Source organism: Brienomyrus brachyistius, chromosome 22 (genome assembly GCF_023856365.1).
Source record: "Brienomyrus brachyistius isolate T26 chromosome 22, BBRACH_0.4, whole genome shotgun sequence".
Lineage (NCBI taxonomy): Eukaryota > Metazoa > Chordata > Actinopteri > Osteoglossiformes > Mormyridae > Brienomyrus > Brienomyrus brachyistius.
The window spans coordinates 16,419,338-16,439,458 of NC_064554.1; the positions used below are offsets into that span (position 1 = coordinate 16,419,338).

The 20,121-nt window shown below is 43.8% G+C and overlaps 1 protein-coding gene across 2 annotated transcripts; it reads right to left on the reverse strand.

Moving 5' to 3' along the window:
* Positions 1-1,604: 1,604 nt before the first annotated feature.
* On the reverse strand, positions 1,605-7,226 carry LOC125717623 (peripheral myelin protein 22-like). Of its 2 annotated transcripts, none has more exons than XM_048990771.1 (5): positions 7,188-7,226; positions 5,960-6,046; positions 5,529-5,622; positions 3,475-3,615; positions 1,605-2,742 (listed from the first exon to the last, which is right to left on the reverse strand). In XM_048990771.1, the coding sequence occupies exons 2-5, from the start codon at positions 6,035-6,037 to the stop codon at positions 2,582-2,584; spliced, it is 474 nt and encodes a 157-aa protein (XP_048846728.1). In that variant the 5' UTR covers positions 6,038-6,046; positions 7,188-7,226; the 3' UTR covers positions 1,605-2,581. The 2 variants fall into 2 exon arrangements, with proteins under 2 accessions (XP_048846728.1, XP_048846727.1); XM_048990770.1 differs by lacking the exon at positions 7,188-7,226 and adding an exon at positions 6,736-7,151.
* Positions 7,227-20,121: the final 12,895 nt, after the last annotated feature.

The following is a 20,121-nucleotide window of genomic DNA, read 5'->3' on the forward strand; positions in this document are numbered from 1 at the left end:
GTACAATGGCAGTGTGGTTAGGGGCATATGAGAATGCACAGCCTTTGAAGTGGATCCGTAGTCAAGGTACGCAGCCATTGCATGTATATATGCACCTGGGGAGTGATTCATGAATGTTAAAATGATCGTTTTTGTTTATTAAATATTTTCCTCAAGAGTCAACAACTGCACTCTCGCCTTAATAGAAGGAATTATCTAGATGGGAACTCAACTCATCGCTTACAAAATGTCCCAAAAGTATATCTCAGCACTGTGCCCTTGAGGTTAAGACTTCTTCCCTAATTTCATATAAATAGTGGAATAATGCAGATCTTTGTTCTTTCAGATTGGGGGTGGGGGGGGGTTGTTTATGGCTAATGGTTTGGAGGCGGGATCACTGCTCTGGGTTAGAACTCCCGAGGAGCCAGGATTTCCTGCTCCTGGACATTTACAGAGCGCCAGAGGTTTGAACTGCTCCTCTCTACCCAAAATTCCATTCCCCCATTGACAGACCCGTGGATGCAAAATTCCAGACACTGCATTCTTTCAACCTACCCAACTGCAATGCTTGAAACCAGTTGGGGAATGTAAGTTTAGACTGTAACAATAAATGATCTCTCTAGTCGTAAAGTGCAGCATCTTAGCTATCCTTTATATAAGTCTCTCGTGTTCTCATGCAAGCACTCAGTATTTTTCATTCTTAGTCTTCAATAAAAGGCTGTACTAGGCTTTCTGTTCCAAGCATCTAAAAGGCATCCATTAATGAGTGTGCAATAAAGAGTCTGTTAACATCAAAAGGAGATGGGAACGGCAGCATGTGCGCCATGATCTTACTTGTGGAAAATGTGGTCTCTAGTGGTTGGTTTTATGTCTTGCCTCATGTTTATAATTTTTTAATTGAATCGTCCCATTTACAGAGCTTCTGTACAGTACTGCCATTATCAGCACTGCAATTCATATTAAAAGTCTCTAGAAAAAAATGCGTAGATGGGTAGTTTGCACTGATTTGTTTAAAGTAGCCTGATGGCGTCGAACTTCTCTATGAAACAGCACTACACGGCTGAGCTTCTGGCTCCCTCTAGTGGTTAATAGAATGAGCACATCAGAGTTGCGGATGTCTGCTGCCTCGCGGCTGACTGAATGCAGAGCGTTGTTTATAAATAGAGCAGTGCAATAAACTCTGAACGGGCTCATAACCTTGTAGTAGTAAATAAATGTTCTCAGTTTCGGGGAGCTCCAGCTTCATTCATAAAAAGTGCAAAAAATAAATGCTGTGAAATATGACCCAGACCATGACCTTCATCTGTAGTATATCTTTGATCCTGAAGTCTTACATAACATTACATTATTTGTGTGTGTTGCCGGGGTTACATATTGACCAGGATAAGCGGCTGAATGTGGAAGTATTGTGCTTCTGCTTTTCTCAAATGCATTTGGACATACAGGTGATCTCTCCACAGAGACACAGCATCTGCGCAGATAAAGTTAAAAAGTACGACTTCGGCTGGTCGTCGGTCTCTGAATCGTCCACCAGGGGGCAGATTGTTCAGCAAAACAACGAAGGGAGAAAGCAAGTTATACACATCTTCACAGAAACATACGGATATACACACACAGACGCACGCAAAATAATTACATTTATTCTTTAGAATAAGCTGCCAATTTATGTTTGGTGAAACATACAAAGTTCTCAGGAAACTGTCAAATAAACCTGTCGTTGGTTTTTTTTCCCCTCATAAAGTATTTCGGAATCCACACGTTCCCCACACATGCACAGTAACTACGCTGAAAAAATCCCGCATTTTAGGGGTATTCCCTTAAATACTGCAATGCACATAAATTGCCTCCATATTGTAAGAAACTGTAAAGGTATAATTACCAAATATTTAGCACCTTTTAATTTTTGGAAAAAAAAGAAAAACACAATATTTAACATACATACATTTTTTGACTGGTCATAGCCAATAAAAATACATTGGCAGCCTAAACCAAAATGCTTGTTTTTGGCATTTGGGCTACTGCTTATTTTTCAATAAACAGATTTGAACATTTCTGTCGCAGACTGTTGCTTATACTCGCTCTTTGGTTTGACAAGTGTTTCAGGCAGTTTAAAAACGAGACAAATAAATTAAAATGTAGATTTTTCACAATAAAATAATTTCAAAGCAACTTTTAACTAATGTACCATCTAACTAAACATTTTTAACATTATCTGACAAAGTGTCACAGCAATGCTATGTACAGGTATGACAGACATAAATAGGATTCTCTCATGCTGTACTACATACAGCCTCTAATGATGACAGTATCCTCTTGAGGGTCTTCCTCTCTGCTGATGACCTCGAGTTATTCCTAGTCACTCCAATGTACATTTCAGGCCAGGCTTCACGGGGGGGGGTCAGGATCGGCCTGGCCCACCCAATCATGAGCTTGGTCTACATCAAGGCTGGTCACATGCCAGCCAATCACAGGCTTATTTATTACTGTAAATAGAAAAGAAGCAAGCTAATTTCTTAAAACACTCCCCAGCCCTCCAGAGACTCTTGTGGTCCACCCGATATCTCAAAGCTGGAACAGGACCCCATGCAGTCACTGTCGGTAATCATTCTTTCTTCCTCAGCACGAGGTACAATAAGCCACTGAACAAGGCCAAGGGGAAAGCCACCCAAGCCAGGAAGTATGCAAATCCAAAGAAATTACCCTCCGGTACCCATTCTGGACTCATCAGAGTGTAGATGATTGCTGCACTCAGCACCAGCAAGCCTTGTGGAAGAAAAGAGGAAGAGTTAGAGGAGGAGTCCAAGTTAGTCATCTGGGAATGTAAAACATGTGATGTGTATTTCTCTTGGTTAACCAACAGCAACCTCCGAGAGAAGCAAACGCTAAACCAAAACTAACGAAAAAGCCAATGGTAGACAAAACAAATCGTTAACCATAACTCATAAAAAGCAAACGATAAGTCCATTCAAAACAAACTTTCAGCCTGCTCCAGGGAAAACACACCATCAATTAACACCATGCAAAACAAACCATAAACCAGCTCCAAGAAAAACAAGGGAAATCGATGATATTCAAAACGAACGGTCACCCGGCTCCAAGAAAAACAAGCGAAACAAACCATCATCTAACTTGAAGAAAACAAACGATCAACTGCCTCCATTCAAAATACTCTGTCTGGCTAACCAAGTCCATAAAAAACAAGCTATGGGACGGTGTATATATTAAAAAACAACATTATCTTGGTTTTCATCATTGATCGTTAAGGTTGTTTCTTTAATGCTTTTAGCAGGTTGTAAATGTGCAGCTTTTAGTTAACGTTAACTAATTACCGTGTGATTTAAAGGGTGATGACTTTGGCATACGTAGGAGTTTGCAAGCTTAGGGTATTGGATGCCACTACTGACGTTACCATATTCTTGGTCATGTGTCACATGAATGCAGTGAAAGGTTTTGCTTGATAAGTCAGGGGTAGAAATGTCTTGGGGTCACACTCACTGGCAATGATATGGATGATCCCGGTGAGGATGAAGCGTCCACCTTTCTTGAGGGTGAAGATCTGGCAGAAGAAGACGAAGAAGGCGATGCCACAGAAAGAAACAGACAGGACCATGAGGCTCTGCACGGCCAGCATCCACTCTGAAAAACAACGGGGGGGGGGGGCCTAAACTCAGGCATGTCGGGCAAATAACTGGGCAGCAGAAGAAGGACTGCCAAGAGCAGCTGGACATACCCAAGAAGCCATGTCTGGAATAACTGGGGAGCAGGGTGGAGCACGGGGAGTGGAATAGTGCCCCTTTCAGCAGCGGAAAATGCATGAACAGTTTACAGTGGGCCTCTGCTATTGCACCCTTTAACTTGCATCTCATACTGTATATACTGCAATTCCAAGAGCACAAGCCTTTGTCCATCAGATAGACTATTTTTGTCTACTTCTTGCCATATCTAAGAATTAAACAGGCCCAACTAATCAATCCTCAGACTAATACAGTAGCTCTGTACAGTATGACAGTCTACTTCTGCTTAATGCCTGTACTCCTAAAAGCACTACAGTTAGCTGTTCTATTTAGGGTGAAAGTCTAGTTTGGTGAATTTATATACACATCGTTGCTACCAAAACCATCAAAATCCTCAATCTAGATTCTCTATGGACGACTAACTGAACTAGTGATGCATTTGTTTTTTTGTGTGAGGAGCTAGAACCAGTTGGATCTGGTCCTTTTACTGTTTCCCAGAATTCTGAGAAGCTCCTTTCCAGTTGAAGCATTCGGAATTCAAAGCAGCACTCTTTCTACACAGACCCGGTCCCAGTGGCCAGCAGTGCGGCGTAGACAAGCTATTTGTACCCCTATGAGGGTCACGCACGTTGGAGGTCTGAGGGTTTGAGAGGGTTTGGGTTTCTCCGTGCGTAACCCGGCAAGGCCGCGTCTCAGAGCCTCTCGTGTTCAGCTGTGTCCGCATGTCCTGTTTTGAGCTCGGCCTACGGCATGGGCGGTCTTCCGAACGTCTGGCTCCCACCCAGCACTCACTCACATCGCAGGTGACCGCGATATTCCCAAATAGGACAACAATGAGGAGTAATGCAGCCGTCGCGCAGCCGTCACGCAGCCATCGCACAGCCGTCACGCAGCCGTCGCGCAGCCGCCGCGCAGCCGTCACACAGCCGTCATGCAGCCGTCACGCAGCCATCGCACAGCCGTCACGCAGCCGTCGCGCAGCCCAGAAAACAGCTTCAGAATCGTTTCTCAAATTCCATGACTTTGCTCGCCTGTGTTGTGCATTTTGATGCTACCATTGAATATTCAACGTTTATGCATAATTTTATATAATGAAACCTGAATTACTCATTTGTAGCGTAGATATTTTTATCCATAAGTGTGGCTGGAATTTCAGTGTAGCAGCCAAGGTAAATTGTGAAGGACACGACATTTCCTGACTAGCTTTACAAACACACAAATACTCTGCATCTATGTGCAAGGTACTTCATCATCAAGCCTCCAACGAGAAGTAGGGTTGGTTAAGTTTCGATCTTAGCGAATCTTTTCCCTGAACTAATGAATTGGATGTTAATGTCAACAAAGACTTGCAGTCCTTCCAAATGAGCCAATGCAGCTTGTACCATGCAATGCTGAGATATCCTCTACCTTGGGTGTGGTTCTGAAACCAAATTTTGGGAAACAAAAAACAAAAACTCCTACTAAACAGATATTAAACCCAACAGCAATCTGGAGCACAATGTAACACTTTACGTGTGACGAACAAATGGATAATCGTCATTATTTGTACTATTATTGGGGGCATTTTTTACATTTTCCCTCTAGATGGCAGCACTAAGTGACATCTGAGTGCTGACACGCCCACTACTATTATCACTGTCCAAATATAACATCTATATTACAGTATCTTACAGTATACTTGCGCTCGCTGCTTGAAAACTTCGACTCATCAATGATTTCCTCGGATAAAACCCGTAACTCTTACTCCGGATGCCCATTTGACCAAGCATGTCTGTCTATGCAGTAAAAGCAGTCACTAGTTTAACGGACACTTACCTCCTGAGTAAGTAGACACACAGTGATAGCCTTCATTGAATGAGGAGCAGTTAGTCCAAAGGTCAGAGCTACTGCTTTCTCCCACTGTCCAGGCCTGAGGCATAAACACAAAATCTATGCACCTTGGGGCATCTCTGCCGCCGCATCTACACATATCAATACACGTTTGAGTGCCACATAAACACAGCGTATGCAAATATATCCCTGCACGACAACTCAAAGCCACAACAGCGACGACGCATTCCTTAACTTTGGATGAAATACTTTAAATATAGGATTCATCAGTTTTCACAATAAATAAGCGTTGGCATGTTTATAAAGGAAAGGAGTGCCGAAGGTAATTGTAACTCAAGCAGTTCTTAAAATAAGTAAATAAATAAAGTACTACGTTACAGGTAGCGAATACTACGATTTGCAAAACAAGTACTCACGCTGAAAACAGTGGAGACGAAGAGGACGGTGAGGGCAGCCAGGTGCAAAACCACTATTCCAAATAGCAGGAGAAGCATTTTTCACAGCTGAAGAAAAGGAGATTTAGGGGACTGCAGTACACAGTCTGGTCAATAGGCGCCCAGTAAGCGCCCGATTGATCAACAATTCATACGGAAAATATTTACTTACGTCGAGGCGATAAAAAAAATAAACGCAATATTTTGCTTGTAAGCACACCCGAAAATTCATGCTAAGATCTGGTAAAACATTCAAATAACTAGAATTATAGGCTACTTAACTGATTTAATACAGACCAGGTCGTGCCACTTTAAAACTAAAAGATTCGACTAGGGAAACAAAAAATAAACAATTCTATTCAATTTTATTTTCCAAAAATAAAAATAAAACCCCTGCGATACCGTGTTTATTTGCATGCAAATTTACATTAACAATTACTCGAAATATGAACAGGTAATTTAAAGCTGTACGTATTTCTAAGCAGTGTGCATTGTGTATTTTATTGAAATTATTATAGGACATCAGGCACAATAAAAAAAAATAAGTGAATAGTATTCAACGTCATGCAAAATTATAACTGCAAGCTGCGGGCAGAGATAAAATTGTGCCATACATTCCTGATATATTTTGAATAGGAGTAAGAAGTTCTTAAATTCTGAAATTGTATCATACAGCATATCGCAGTTCAAGTACAAAATATAATCATGATAGTATAAAATAAAATCAAACATTACTGAGTACAATACATTTAACTTACTTAAAACGTGTGAATGTGTATTCCACAAAAGAAAACGACAAAAACGAAAAAGAAGAGGGAAGGAGAAGTGATTTTTTCCCCCACAGATATACTCCACAGTGCCTGCAGCCCCCGACCACATCGATTCTAGCAATAGCTCCCACTTATAGTCCCTCCATGCACGCGCGAGGAACGTGAAGACTGCGTCTCTGCGTCACAATATTGTGGCATTCCAGTTCCAAGAATATCCATAAACTGCCCAAATGCCCAGGTACGGCAAAGAATCTTGCAACATACAGCGCATATGCACAGATATCATTTAAACTGTATTTACTGTATATATGACTGTATATATTTGCACCGCAGACACGCTCATATATTGGCTGAAGGGCATCTCGAGGTGCTTTTGGATCATCGCAGAAACTCACGAACATTCATTCTCGTCGCTGGTGCAGAAGCCAGTACAGCAATACCTGCCAGGGATTCCCGTCGAAGTGTTTCGAGTTCCGCCATGTGCAGAAATACCTCCCCCCGCCCCTTTTCTGTTTGTTGTCCGTCCCATTGTGGATTACTCAGTGCGTGCTTAAACAATTCTTTTTAATAGCAACCCATCTGTGTTTTTTTGTGTATTATTCTATGGAAACCCACGGCTTCATACAATATTTAAGCGTGCAATTTAAATCGCGCTTTTATTGTGAGTGTAATGTTCCGGACCGTAAGTGACGGGCCTCTTAAAGAACAAACAGCGCGAGGCTGTTACGGCTGGGTAATGAATTACAGGATTTGTATTAGCTAGCTTAATTTATTGCTATTTTTTCACTTGATGCCACCAGCAGAGATAATTAAGAGATGGGTGTATTGATTTCACATGCTTACGAATGAAAGCTGTACTTCTAGCCCTCATTTATTGCGTTTGCGTTACTTTTAAAAGCAGTACCAGTAACAGTTTCTCAGGATGCCATCAGTCCTTGATTCCCTTTCCTACTGCGCATATACAGGATGTCGGTCCAGCCGAGCTCTTAATTTATTAGGCTTGACTGAAACAGTAATTGAATGCCTCGACTCAAATTGCATTATGGGATATGCAAGTTGAGCTCTTGCTATATATTTATAAGGCAACTCAAATAAAAAAAAATACGTGAGAACATTACTATTATTTGTGATAAAGTCGATATTGACTCATGCGATAATATCGACCACATTCCGCCAGAACATTCTGTCAGGCTTCCCATTGACAGGTTCACTCATGATCAAGTCCATGTTTATGGCTGTCCTCTCCCTCTTTGGCCTACAAGTTTTCTGGTGCATTGCATCTTCTCCTAACATGCCCAAAACGAGCTGGAGGTGGTAACCTGGCCTCACACCTCCAAGACTGAAGGTTCACATCCCGGCTCTGCCCTGTGCGTGCAGTGTGTATGTCCTCCCCATGTTGCTTGATTGATTTGCTCCAGTTTATTCCCACGATCCATAGCTAGAGTACGGATGGATAACATTACATCTCAAGGCTAAGTATGATCGAAGGCTTATTTCAAGTTTTACTGCATACATATGTTCAATCTGGCTTTCAGATTTTTTTGTGAATGCTGAAAGATTAGGATTAGGCGAAATCGCATTAAGCTGTATTTTTGCAATTTGCTGAAACTGAAAAAGTCTTAAGTCTCATTCAGACCTGCACTGCCACCCTGAAACTTTCTAGACGTCACCTGGGGGGCTTACATGTGTGAACACAGACGTCCAAATCAGTCGTACTGGGTATTTAATAAACTTTACCATACTAGCTCCATAGTGCAAGGTCCGGGTAATTTCCCGGTTGACCTCCTGTCATTACTCAGACTCAGGTATTTGAGCATACAGATTAAAAATGTTTATTAGTCTATATGGACAACGTTTGTAACAGAATAGCTCAACCTGAGCCGTCCATCCATCATGCCAGGGATTCTGCTCCCTGGCCCCTGAGATCAACAGCCCCAACACTGCTGGAAATGGGGAACCAGGGGGGACTAGGGCCGCTGACTGGACGGACGGCCTCCAGGATGAGGTGAAGAAGAAGTCGGACTCCAATGCAGGAGGCAGGTAAACAGGAACCAGGGAACGTAAACGAAAACTACAGGACCTGATTCTCCGGACGGCATCTGAAATCCATGTATGAACACGGCTATGCTGTACGGAACAATACCAGATGCGTAGTTCAGTTTCCTAGGACTAAAACTTGACACCACAGGTGTTGCTAGTCAGCTGGCTACCTTGTAAATTTCGGTGATGGACGATAACCACGGGCTCGAAAAAACAACAAGCAAAAAAATCTGCTTAGACAGGCATTTTTGGCCTTGGGAAGGAATGTTGGAATGGCAGGGTGTGAAAGCAGACCCCGGCGTGCGAGATCTGCGGGGGGTCTTACTCCCTGCTTCCGCGTACAGGATGTGCTATAGCTTGGTGTACGTTAGCCACACGCTACACATGAAGCTGATGACTGCAAATTGTCCTTGTGGCTGAAGCAGGGATTGCACCAGTTTGCATGTGCTACGTGGCTAACTGAGCTGACGGGAATTAGGGCCAATGTGATGGCTGGCATCTCAGAGAGTCTCCCGGAGATTTTTCTTCTTAGCGGGAGCAGAGCACCGAATGTGCTGTTGCTAAGCATGCGTGCCCACAAATATATACAGAGCCAGCCCTCCTGACTGGAGCCCTGCAGGACTTGGCAGGGCGACGTGAAAACCCCATTATTTCTCCTGGCAAACAATGCCCCTGCAGGTGAGAGTGAAAACACGCCTTCAGGCCTCTGGAGGGAAAAACTCTGTCACTCAAACGGAAGGGAAGATGGGGAAGCCGAAATGTCCGGTAGTCGTCACCATAGCTCTGACAAGTGCTACTGCACATTAATAAAATAAATGTTAGTTATGTTACTGAATTGTGTCATGGGTAATGGAAATAACTACTGCAAGGTACAGGGGTTAGGTAACAGGGGTTGAACATGTTTCATGGGCAAGAGAATACAGAACCCAATCCTTTATGTTACTAATAATGGAGCCGTGTGTGGCTCTGTGATCGGAAGGCTGCTGGTTCAAATCCTGTGGTTGGCAGAGTGACATCATCAGCAAGGCCCTTAACTCCAGTTGCTACAGGGATTGATTGACCCTGTTTCCTCTATTATACATCACTTTGGATAAAAGTGTCAGTTAAGTAAATATTAAGGCAACAAGGGTTTCACATCCATGCTAAAAAGGCAGATCTAACCGTCTGCTTATTCTATAACCAGAAAAACCTTTCAAAGAAATTGTAACAGATTCTTTTGAACTTTATCATTATGACCAATATGTTGAACTACAGTATGAGGAGAAAACGGAATCATTATTCAGAGGGAATGATGTTAAAGTACGTGGCTAACAGCTAAGAGGAAAGCACATTTCCTTTCAGTGTACAGAGATATAATCCTATATTCCTGTTTTTCAATAAATGCCATATTCATTTCAACTGACCAGGTGTTAACAGGCTATTGAAACTTACTGGATTATTTCGGATGTCATCTTCATTAGGGGTCGCAGCATCTACAGATTGTGTCAATATTGAGCCATACAGGCATGTTCCTATAGGAACTTCAAAACAGCAAAGACCAATAAAAGTCCATCGAACGTGGGAGAACCAAGATGGCTGCATCATGGACAAAACTAAGCACTCTGATTTGTTGAAAATTTGATCATTCCTTTTTATTACAGTAAACACAGTATTTTCTGCTACAAGGTGACCGGTGTGTCGCCTCCTCCAGAGCAGCCGAAGGTGGTGCAGTTGGCAGTGCCCGAAAAAGGCTGGCACAGAAGGCTGGGTATTGTGGTTGGCAACGACGCTGTGCTGATTCAAGCATTAATCCATCTTTCAAGAGGGATCGTAGGAGAGAGCCGGTTTGCCATTTACAATTCATGGGATTAGACTACAGATCCTGTCCTTGTTAATAGCATCGGCTTGGGCTATAAAAGACTTCAATGACTTCATTTATTTGTTATTTTTTTAGGTCTGGAAAGTTGCCTCAGTGGAGTAAACTCTCCTGCCAATGCTTTGATCTCGTGGGCCAGACTTTCCTGCAACGTAAGTGAGGTTTGTTGGCTTCCCTCCCCTGTATCATGCATGATCCGCCAAGCAGTACGTCCATCAAGACTGTAGACCCAATCAAAGAGAAAGGAAGCCAGACACAGGGGAAATCCCATGGAGCTGCGTCCAGTCGTCAGTTTGGGGATCCTGTGGCATTCCGGGGCATTGCGAGGACCTTAAGACATCCGGGGCTTAGCCCAGAGGGCTAATCTGTCCAAAGGTTCTCAAACTGAGAGCATGGTTGCTGAAACATCTGAGCTAAGCAAATGATGCGGGGGCTCATTTGGATTCATTTGGGGCTTCAGTCCCAAATTCCCCAGGCTCACGATGGATCTGGTGGCATTCTCAGCATCTTAACTGCATACCTTCTCCAAGTCATTCCCCCCAAAAAAGGGAGCAAACATCTCAAGCCAAGGGAAAATGGGGAGCTGAAGAAGATGACAGTGGACCTTGTTTACAAATACCAGACATTTGGTAAGAGCTTGCCGACTTGCATTGTTGACCTGCTTCCAGACATCTGTACCGTGACTCTTAGCATTTAACAATAGTACTGCCTTGTCTCTGAGACTTCAGAGAGCACTAGCTTTGGCATTGTCTCTAAGCCTTTTTTTAGTAACTTTACATTTGGGCTTGACTTTTGAGTCATCGGAGACAGTATGACCAACACACCCGTGAGTGTTTTGCCAAGGTGAAAGCTGTTGGTCTTCCCCTGTCAACTTGCTCAGTAACGTAGCCTGGTGGCACACTTAACATGGACAGGTCTCCCCAGCACACGCCAATCCATTCCTCTGATTTCACAAGATATAAATACACCCGAGAAGCCAAGAAAAGCTAGGCCTTCAGATTCCAGCCGTCGATCGAGTTCCACACGCCCTCCTGGGTGGCTCAGCCACAGTGCCTCCTTATCCGTAGGATGAGCAGCATTGCTATGTAGGGGAGTTAAAGATGCAGAAGACACGTTCTTTCGACTGTTTCTAAGTGGTGTACACATTCTGCTTTGGAGGACAGCAGCTACTGAATTTCTCGATGTAAAAGTGGGAGGGGAGACCGCTGCTCTATTGTCCAACTGAAGTAGTTTCAACCTGAGAGGTGAAATTCGTGGAGAGGCATGGTGGTGCAGTGATTTACGCTGTTGCCTCAGACCTTTAGGACCAGGATTTGAGGCTCCGTCGGGGCTCCATGTGTGGAGTTTGCATGTCCTCCCTGTGTTATTGCGGGGTTTCCCCTGACTACCCCCCCCCCCCCCCAATTCCAGGTCATTCCCTGCCTTCTGCTTGTAGCTCCAGGATAGGCTCTGGACCCCTTGTGACCTTAAATAACACAAGTGGGAACAGAAGATGAATGGGTGGAGGTGAAATCTGCAATCTGTTTAATCATCGCGTCATGCATTGTGCCTAAATCCAAAAGCTATTCTGTCTAATGGGACAAAAAAAAAACAAACAAAACAAAAGCACAAAGGCGGAGCGTTAACTGGTCATCAGCATCTACTAATGCAACCTGTGTGTTTGTAGGACGTTTCTGTCACATTTCTCAAGCTGTCAGCTGTCTCTGTAGGGAGAGCAGGCCAGCCTGAGACCTAAAAGTGTGCTGTTGTATCCTTGAATATCTATGGGAAAAAGGTCACTGCATAGAAGCGATGCTAACATTCATAGTTTACTTATTCGGGACACATTGCTTAAGCATACCTTTGCAAATTAAGGCATCCAGTGCCCTAATAACTAGCTTTGAGATTATTTTAAGGGTAAACAACCCCAGTCAGGGTGAATGAAAAGTAAAACTTGAATTTGTAAGTGAACAGGCGGGCTGCAAATAGACTAAATAAGGTCAGCAAAAACCAACGTAGTTGCACATTTGGGGGCAGTTAAACTGCATGCTTTTGCAGTCACTCTGTGCGCAAAGGTGACCTCTTTTTTGATTTGACACGCAACAGCCAGAAAATCTCACTGCAGGGTGGCTTGCTGATTCAGTGCGGATTTATTAGCCTGGAGCCATATCAGAGATTGATCATGTCAACTTTGGTGCACCAGGATGTGATGGAATATGTGAGTCATTCCTATCTTCAGGAAGGGGAACGGTTAGTGTATTTTTTATTTTTTTTTTGGAGGGAAAATCATAGAGTTTTTTTTTTGGTCAGTGCATGATTTGCTGTCCTCAGCAGTCTGTTTATGCTCTCTTTCCCTTCGAAGCTATAAATATTAAACGTCGGCTTTCTCAGGCTTGACGTGATGCGCGTACGTAAATGTAAGCAAAGGGGCTTTTGGGCTGCTCTCGTACACCTGCCAAAGCGGACGGGCCTCTCGCCGTCATTAGCTGGTTTCAAAGCAGCCGGGCCTCGGCTCAGCAGAGACGTGGAGCGGCTACATTCTGTCTTTTCTCCCCTGATCAAAAAGAATGAAGTTCCGGCTGCAGGCCGGACGAAACCGTCCGTCTCTCTCACGTGCAGTGTGATGGCAGCCAGGCCAGAATTCCTCCCCCCCCCCCCCCCCCTTGTGATACCCATTCATTATAATCACAGCCCAAAACTGGATGGAAAGAGAGATTTTAACAATCCCAATGCAAGAGTCAGGGTTTCATACAGTATAGTTGTATTTACTGAGAAAATAAACTATCCGGAACACAGGGTACCACTGGGTGGGATTCCAGTTCATCGCAATATATAGAGACAAAAAAATGTTTACGCTGAGTGCATGTTTTTGGCCTGCAGAAGGAAGCCGGGTGCCTGGAATAAACGTGCCCCACACTCAACAAGGGCGAGACTGCACTTAATATCCTGTCAGAGCACCTTCCAGAACCTCTGTGTTTTTTGACTATCTGCATTTCAGCACCTACTTGCACGGATCCAGCATCTTTATTAGTTTACACTTTATTAGTTTACATTTACTCTTAAAAAATACATAACATGCTTTCAGCACCGCGCTGTGTACCAATTACAGGGCCTGCCCCCCCCCCCCCCCCCACTCCCAGCACTGATAACAAGCCTAAACTTAATTAGCGAACAAGAAAGCACGACTCCCCAGATTCCCCAGAAATTCGACACCGAAGCAGATTTATTGCAAAACACTGCCGTTAAGTGAGCCTTTATTCGTGCTTGGGTGTAATACCCCCAATGGCCACTAGAGAGCCTTCATTTGTGCTTGGGTGTAATGCCCCCAATGGCCACTAGAGAGCCTTTATTTGTGCTTGGGTGTAATGCCCCCAATGGCCACTAGAGAGCCTTTATTTGTGCTTGGGTGTAATGCCCCCAATGGCCATTATAAATATTCACGACAAACACTGCATGCGACGAAAAGCGCAAATTGGCAATGTGACAAAAATGTGTTTCTTCACTATTGACACTTACAAGAAAGCCGGGAGGGAGTAAAAATGTGCACTGTCCGGGGGTCTGCAAGAATCAGGTTGGGAAACCTTCTTTACCTCTTTGATGTACAAACAGTATATTCGGTAATTACAGGTATTGTGATGTTATCGCTAGAGGTCATGTTGTTTTTTTTGCTCCATGTCCTGGCAGTCCCGCCCACCTGCCGGCCGCCCTCGGAGCCAGCCTCTGTCCCTACACATGGGCCACACTGCACCACACTGCACCACACTGCGCTGCTGTGTTACGTGGGTGTCGGGATGCTGGCAGGATGGTATGAAACCCTACCCAGGCAGCTGGCCGGCTGGCTGCTCTGAGACACACACACACGCACACACACACACACACACACACACACTCACACACACCCTCTCCTGGTTTCTTTTTCGCCTTGCCGTCAAATTAATAAGTAAAAGCAGCTGGCGCTAAGGGGGAGTGGTAGGCTGTCGTCGATAGAGTAACATCTCTCACTGGAGGTGATGTGGTGGTGCAACTGTATGTCTCCAAAAAAATAAGATAATAAACTGAGCCCTTGGAAACTTGAGTAGTTTATCAGAATAATAACACCTTAAACTTGCAGTACCATCCAGCATTGCTGCCATCAACAGCACAACCAGCTGTAATCAACAGCTCCCACCTCTGACCCCGGAATGACCTCCAACATGTGCTGAAACTTGACCCTCTGACAGCGGTCCAACCGGAGTTAGAGGCATATGGAGTGGGACACTGCTTGCTGAACCATAATCAATGTATCTCATATAAAAAACTATTTCATCTGACAGGGTATATAATGTTTACCTAGGTTGAAAACCAGTGGGCTATTCCACAGCGCAGGATTTCCTAGTTAGCTGGATATCTTTAGCCAAAGGTGAAAACTGTCCAATAGGAAGAGAGATGAGTGACATTCCTATTGGACAATCGTTACATTTGGCTTAAGTTATGTGGCTACTGAAAAGTTCCTGCTTTGTGTCTCAGGGTACCCAGGAACTTTAAATGATGCACGTTTATTTAGTTGGCAGGTATTTCTACCTAAAGTAATATGTAGTTGGGTAATTCATCTTGCGCATCTCGATGACAACTGAGAGCTATTTCAGCAGGGGTTTTGCCCCTGGCAGGTTCAACCAAGCTAGGCAGGGTTCAGTATCAAGAGCAGACGAAATTCAGCACCCGGTCGCCCAGGTTGGAGGTTGCGTGTAGGGCCAACGACCCCACCCCGTAAAACTCTCATCAAGTTACGGAAACAAAGACAAATGCTACAATTGCAGACTCTGTAGTGGACTTGAGCCTAATCGCTGGTAGTATGACTACTTCTGAAGAATGCCCCCAGCAGGAAGCAGGAGGTATTACAGATAGCCTACTCGGGGTCCAAAACTAAGGGCCGCCAATGTATAGCTGAGAAAGCAGGGTCCGTCAATCCCAGGAGGAATTAAATGTTAAAGGCGTTACGCAGGGGATCCATCACGCTGACTTCCACAGCACTTGAAACAAGAACCGTCAGATCATAAGTAGAGAAACCTCACTCACTGAGCCACACGCAGCAGCTCACCTGCGAGTTCATCTGCGGCACCAAATCAGTCCTTATGTTTGTAGTAAGTACGAAACATTCTGTGGCGCTGCGAGAATTTCACACTGCGTTCATGGTCCCGCACGATGTCATATGTGAGAAGGGTATGGATGGGAATCCATGTGTCCTGTCGAAATCCACAGAAGAGAAGCCTGAAAATGCTTTAACTCCAAGGGATAAAACAAAACTGGAGACAGACTCTGCATCTGTCATGAAGGGCAAGGCGGGTATGTGGGAGCTAAAGCATCGCAATCCACTGTGAACAAACTGCAAATATATGAGCTAACCCGCCTTATCGTTCACATTGCGCATCAGACAGGCAACTGTCTTTATAGTTGTCAGACAAAAAAAAAATACATCTCCAGTCTTCTGGAAATGTATATTTTTCTCCATTGAACAAACCTTCAAATCTGAGACAGTTCTGATGTACAGATGCACCTGAGATGGGAAATTCTGTTGCCATAGCTACCGGGAACAGAATGACATCTGCGGCAAGTGATAGCTGCTAATGAATGGATAGCGCTGGGATAGCAGTAGCTGCAGCTGCATTAGGGCTCCAGCTGTAATGGCAGTAATCATATTGAGCTTGAAAAGGCTACATTGTTCTGGGACTTGGTGGAGGCTGCACCAGCTTGCAGGTCCCAGCACTGCCTCAGTCCATGTAGGACATATGGATGCAAATCAACAAGAGCAATGTTTCCCAGTCCAGTCCTTGGGGACCCACAGACAGTCCACGTTTTTGTTGTGCAGGGTGCTGGATGGGAGCAAAAAATGTGGACTGTCTGGTAGGGAGCAAAAAATGTGGACCGACTGTGGGTCCCTGAAGACCGGATTGGGAAACACTGGTCAAGATAAAAGGCCTTTCTTTAACGAATGAAGAAAAAGAGAGCATGGCAACGTTTATATACGGCGCCGGCCCAGCTGCCCTGCTCACGGAAATGCCAGAGAGTGGGCCACAGCAGTTTTGATTGGCTCTCCTGGGGGCATATTTTTTGCTGGGGAAAGTGAGGCTTGTTGTTGTTTACATGGTATGTTTACCAGCTGGTGCAGAACCATTAGCAGTAGCCTCGGTGTTATTCAGCCCTGCTGGAATCCAGGCCTGCCGGGTTCAGAGCCGCGGATCACATTGTGCTCATTAACACCCAGTCACACCCCCCTGAGCCACACCCCTGCCTTGGGCAGCACCCCCACGCTCCACACACTGGGGGGGGGGGGTGTGGCGGACTGGAGGCCATTTCTCAGGTTTCTGCATAGGCTTGATTTGGCTACTCTGCCCGAGGGGAGGAATCCGGAGGCCTAGAATAAAGTATCAGCTGACTGTTTAAGGGCAGGCGGGTCTCTGCAGCCAATGGCTTTACTGCTGTGCCACTGGCTGCCCGCCATTCTATAAGCTCTGTTTCAAATCAAAAGAAACTTGTGCTTTTTCTGCCATAAAAGAGCGCAAAATGTAAATTGTAAAAATTGCAGCTTTCCAGTCTGGGGAAGGGGATACAGTTTTATTGTAAACAGTTCCTTGTTGTCTTTGTTATTGTTGTTGCTGTTCTTGGGGGTCTCCCTAGAGGGCAGAATGACTGGCGATTGAAGGGGACTGAAGAGCCTGAACCTGGGGTTTGGCGCCACCTGAAGGCTGTTTAAGGGGATGTTTTTGCAAGATTTCTCTCTCTCTCTCTCTCTCTCTCTCTCTCTCTCTCTCTGTTGTTCTGTTTCAATGTCCAGATTCCGTGGCTGTGGCCATTTTTAAACTACTTACAGAAAACGTTGATTTCATTTACTAAGTTGCCATCCCTGATTAAACAGTGAAAAGTTTTTGTTTGTTAGTTTGTTTTTTTACCGAAGGGTGCAGAGTATGAATTTTCTCTGTCTTGTTCATTATCAAACACACACGTAACGTATTTGCTGCTTTCAGTGTTGTTTCAGTTATATTCAGTTTCGGAGGAGGTAGTAATAGAGATTAATAGAGTAATCTCTGCTGGTACTGGGAGATCTGGAGGAAAATGGTCAAATTTGAACCAGATTCCGTAATATTAATAGGGACAGGTATCGGACCTAAAAAAATAAAATAAAATAAATAGCGAATTGAAGAAGGCAATTTCCGGGAACCAAACTATGGAAGCCCGTTTCCGCCACAAAAAGAAAAAAAATAAGTCATAATAACGAGAAACTTTCTCATTATTACAATTTAGTATCTCATAATAACGAGAAACTTTCTCATTTGTACGACTTAGTATCTCATAATAACGAGAAACTCTCATTTTTACGACTTAGTTTCTCGTTATTATGAGATACTTTCTCATTAGTACGACTTAGTTTCTCGTTATTATGAGATACTAAGTCGTAAAAATGAGAAAGTTTCTCGTTATTATGAGATACTTTCTCATTAGTACGACTTAGTATCTCATAATAACGAGAAACTTTCTCATTTTTACGACTTAGTTTCTCGTTATTATGAGATACTTTCTCATTAGTACGACTTAGTTTCTCGTTATTATGAGATACTAAGTCGTAATAATGAGAAAGTATCTCGTTATTATGAGATACTTTCTCATTATTATGACTTAGTTTCTCGTTATTATGAGATACTAAGTCGTAATAATGAGAAAGTTTCTCGTTATTATGAGATACTAAGTCGTAATAATGAGAAAGTTTCTCGTTATTATGAGATACTTTCTCATTAGTACGACTTAGTATCTCATAATAACGAGAAACTAAGTCGTAAAAATGAGAAAGTTTCTCGTTATTATGGGATACTAAGTCGTACTAATGAGAAAGTATCTCATAATAACGAGAAACTAAGTCGAAAAAATTAGAAAGTTTCTTGTTATTATGAGATACTAAGTCGTAATAATGAGAAAGTTTCTCGTTATTATGACTTATTTTTTTTCTTTTTGTGGCGGAAACGGGCTTCCATACCAAACTGATGTGTTCTGGGTCCCACGTAAAAAAGGTTGTGCCGAGTCCTTCCCACCACAAGAGGGAGCCCAACCTATTCATATAAATAAGGTTCTCAGTTTACGCGAGTTCAGTTCCAAAAGCATGCCTAGAAATTAAAGTAATAACTGAACCAAGCAAAAATATTCATTTTTAAAGCTCTACATGTGTGATTTACATTTTTTTAATTATATGTAATCACAGTTGTAATACAGTAATTCTGTCTTTATTCTAAGTTTCAATTTGGTTTCCAGACATCCCACTTTAGGGATATTCGGGGAGGAAGACGGGGGGGGCATCCAGGAGGGCGGGGTGCGGGCCAATGCTTGGCTGGTATTACGGTAATACCATATATACACTGCTCAAAAAAATTAAAGGAACACATTCTAATCAGAGCATCAAATCAATTAAACTTCTGGGATATTGATCTGGTCAGTTAAGTAGCGGAGGGGGTTGTTAATCAGTTTCAGCTGCTTTGGTGTTAATGAAATTATCAACAGGTGAACTAGAGGGGCAACAATGAGACGACCCCCAAAACAGGAATGGTTTAACAGGTGGAGGCCACTGACATTTCTCCCTCCTCATCTTTTCTGACGGTTTTTTCACTAGTTTTGCATTTGGCTACAGTCAGTGACACTAGTGGTAGCTTGAGGTGATACCAGGACCCTAGAGCGGTTGCACAGGTACAACTCCAATTAGTCCAACTCCAACTCCCCACGCTCGCCTGACCTAAATCCAACAGAACACCTCTGGGACGTTATGCTTCGGTCCATCCGACGCCGCCAGGTTACACCTCAGACTGTCCTGGAGCTTAGTGACGCCCTGGTCCAGATCTGGAAGGAGATCCCCCAGGACACCTCTCATCGTCTCATTCTGAGCATGCCCAGACGTGGTCAGGCATGCATACAAACTACTGAGTACGATATTGAGTTGCTGCAATGAAATTTCGGCAAAATGGACTAGCCTGCCGCATTTTTCACATTGATTTTCTTTGAAGTCAGCCTTCTATATATTGATCATTTTCATTACCATCAAACGATGTGGTATCTTTTCTTTCCTAACACATTAACCAAGTCCATATCAGTATAGACATCCAGAATGATGTGTTTTCAAAGTGTTTCAAATTTTTTTTGAGCAGTGTATATTGTCGACCGGGGCTAGAGTGGTGGCAAAATTTGGGGCGTGGCCGCAGCGTTTAAGCTTCCTGCCAGCTTATTCCACCACAGGGGAATAACAGAACGACACACTTGCAGAACATTGTGCATCATTCGCAGGTATCAGGGAGCTGCTGTCAGTTCTTTGCCGAACTCCTAGAGAATTTGCTGTTGCGATGGACCAGAGATTTGTTGTTGTGATGCGATTCCCAAGGGTTTTGTTATGCTGTTTAAAGGAGTGGCTGGAGATTTCTAACCCTATACCTGGAACCTAAATGACACGAAGGTAGGGATGATTTGCTTTCGGTCGAGTCCATCAGCTC

Bases quoted from the DNA above. Each gene is read 5' to 3' on its own strand.
- LOC125717623 (XM_048990771.1), bottom strand. From the start codon at position 6,037: ATGCTTCTCCTGCTATTTGGAATAGTGGTTTTGCACCTGGCTGCCCTC. The intron at 5,623-5,959 runs GTGAGTACTTGT...TTTATGCCTCAG, and splicing joins TCGTCTCCACTGTTTTCAGC to GCCTGGACAGTGGGAGAAAG. The intron at 3,616-5,528 runs GTAAGTGTCCGT...GTTGTTTTTCAG, and splicing joins TGTGTCTACTTACTCAGGAG to AGTGGATGCTGGCCGTGCAG.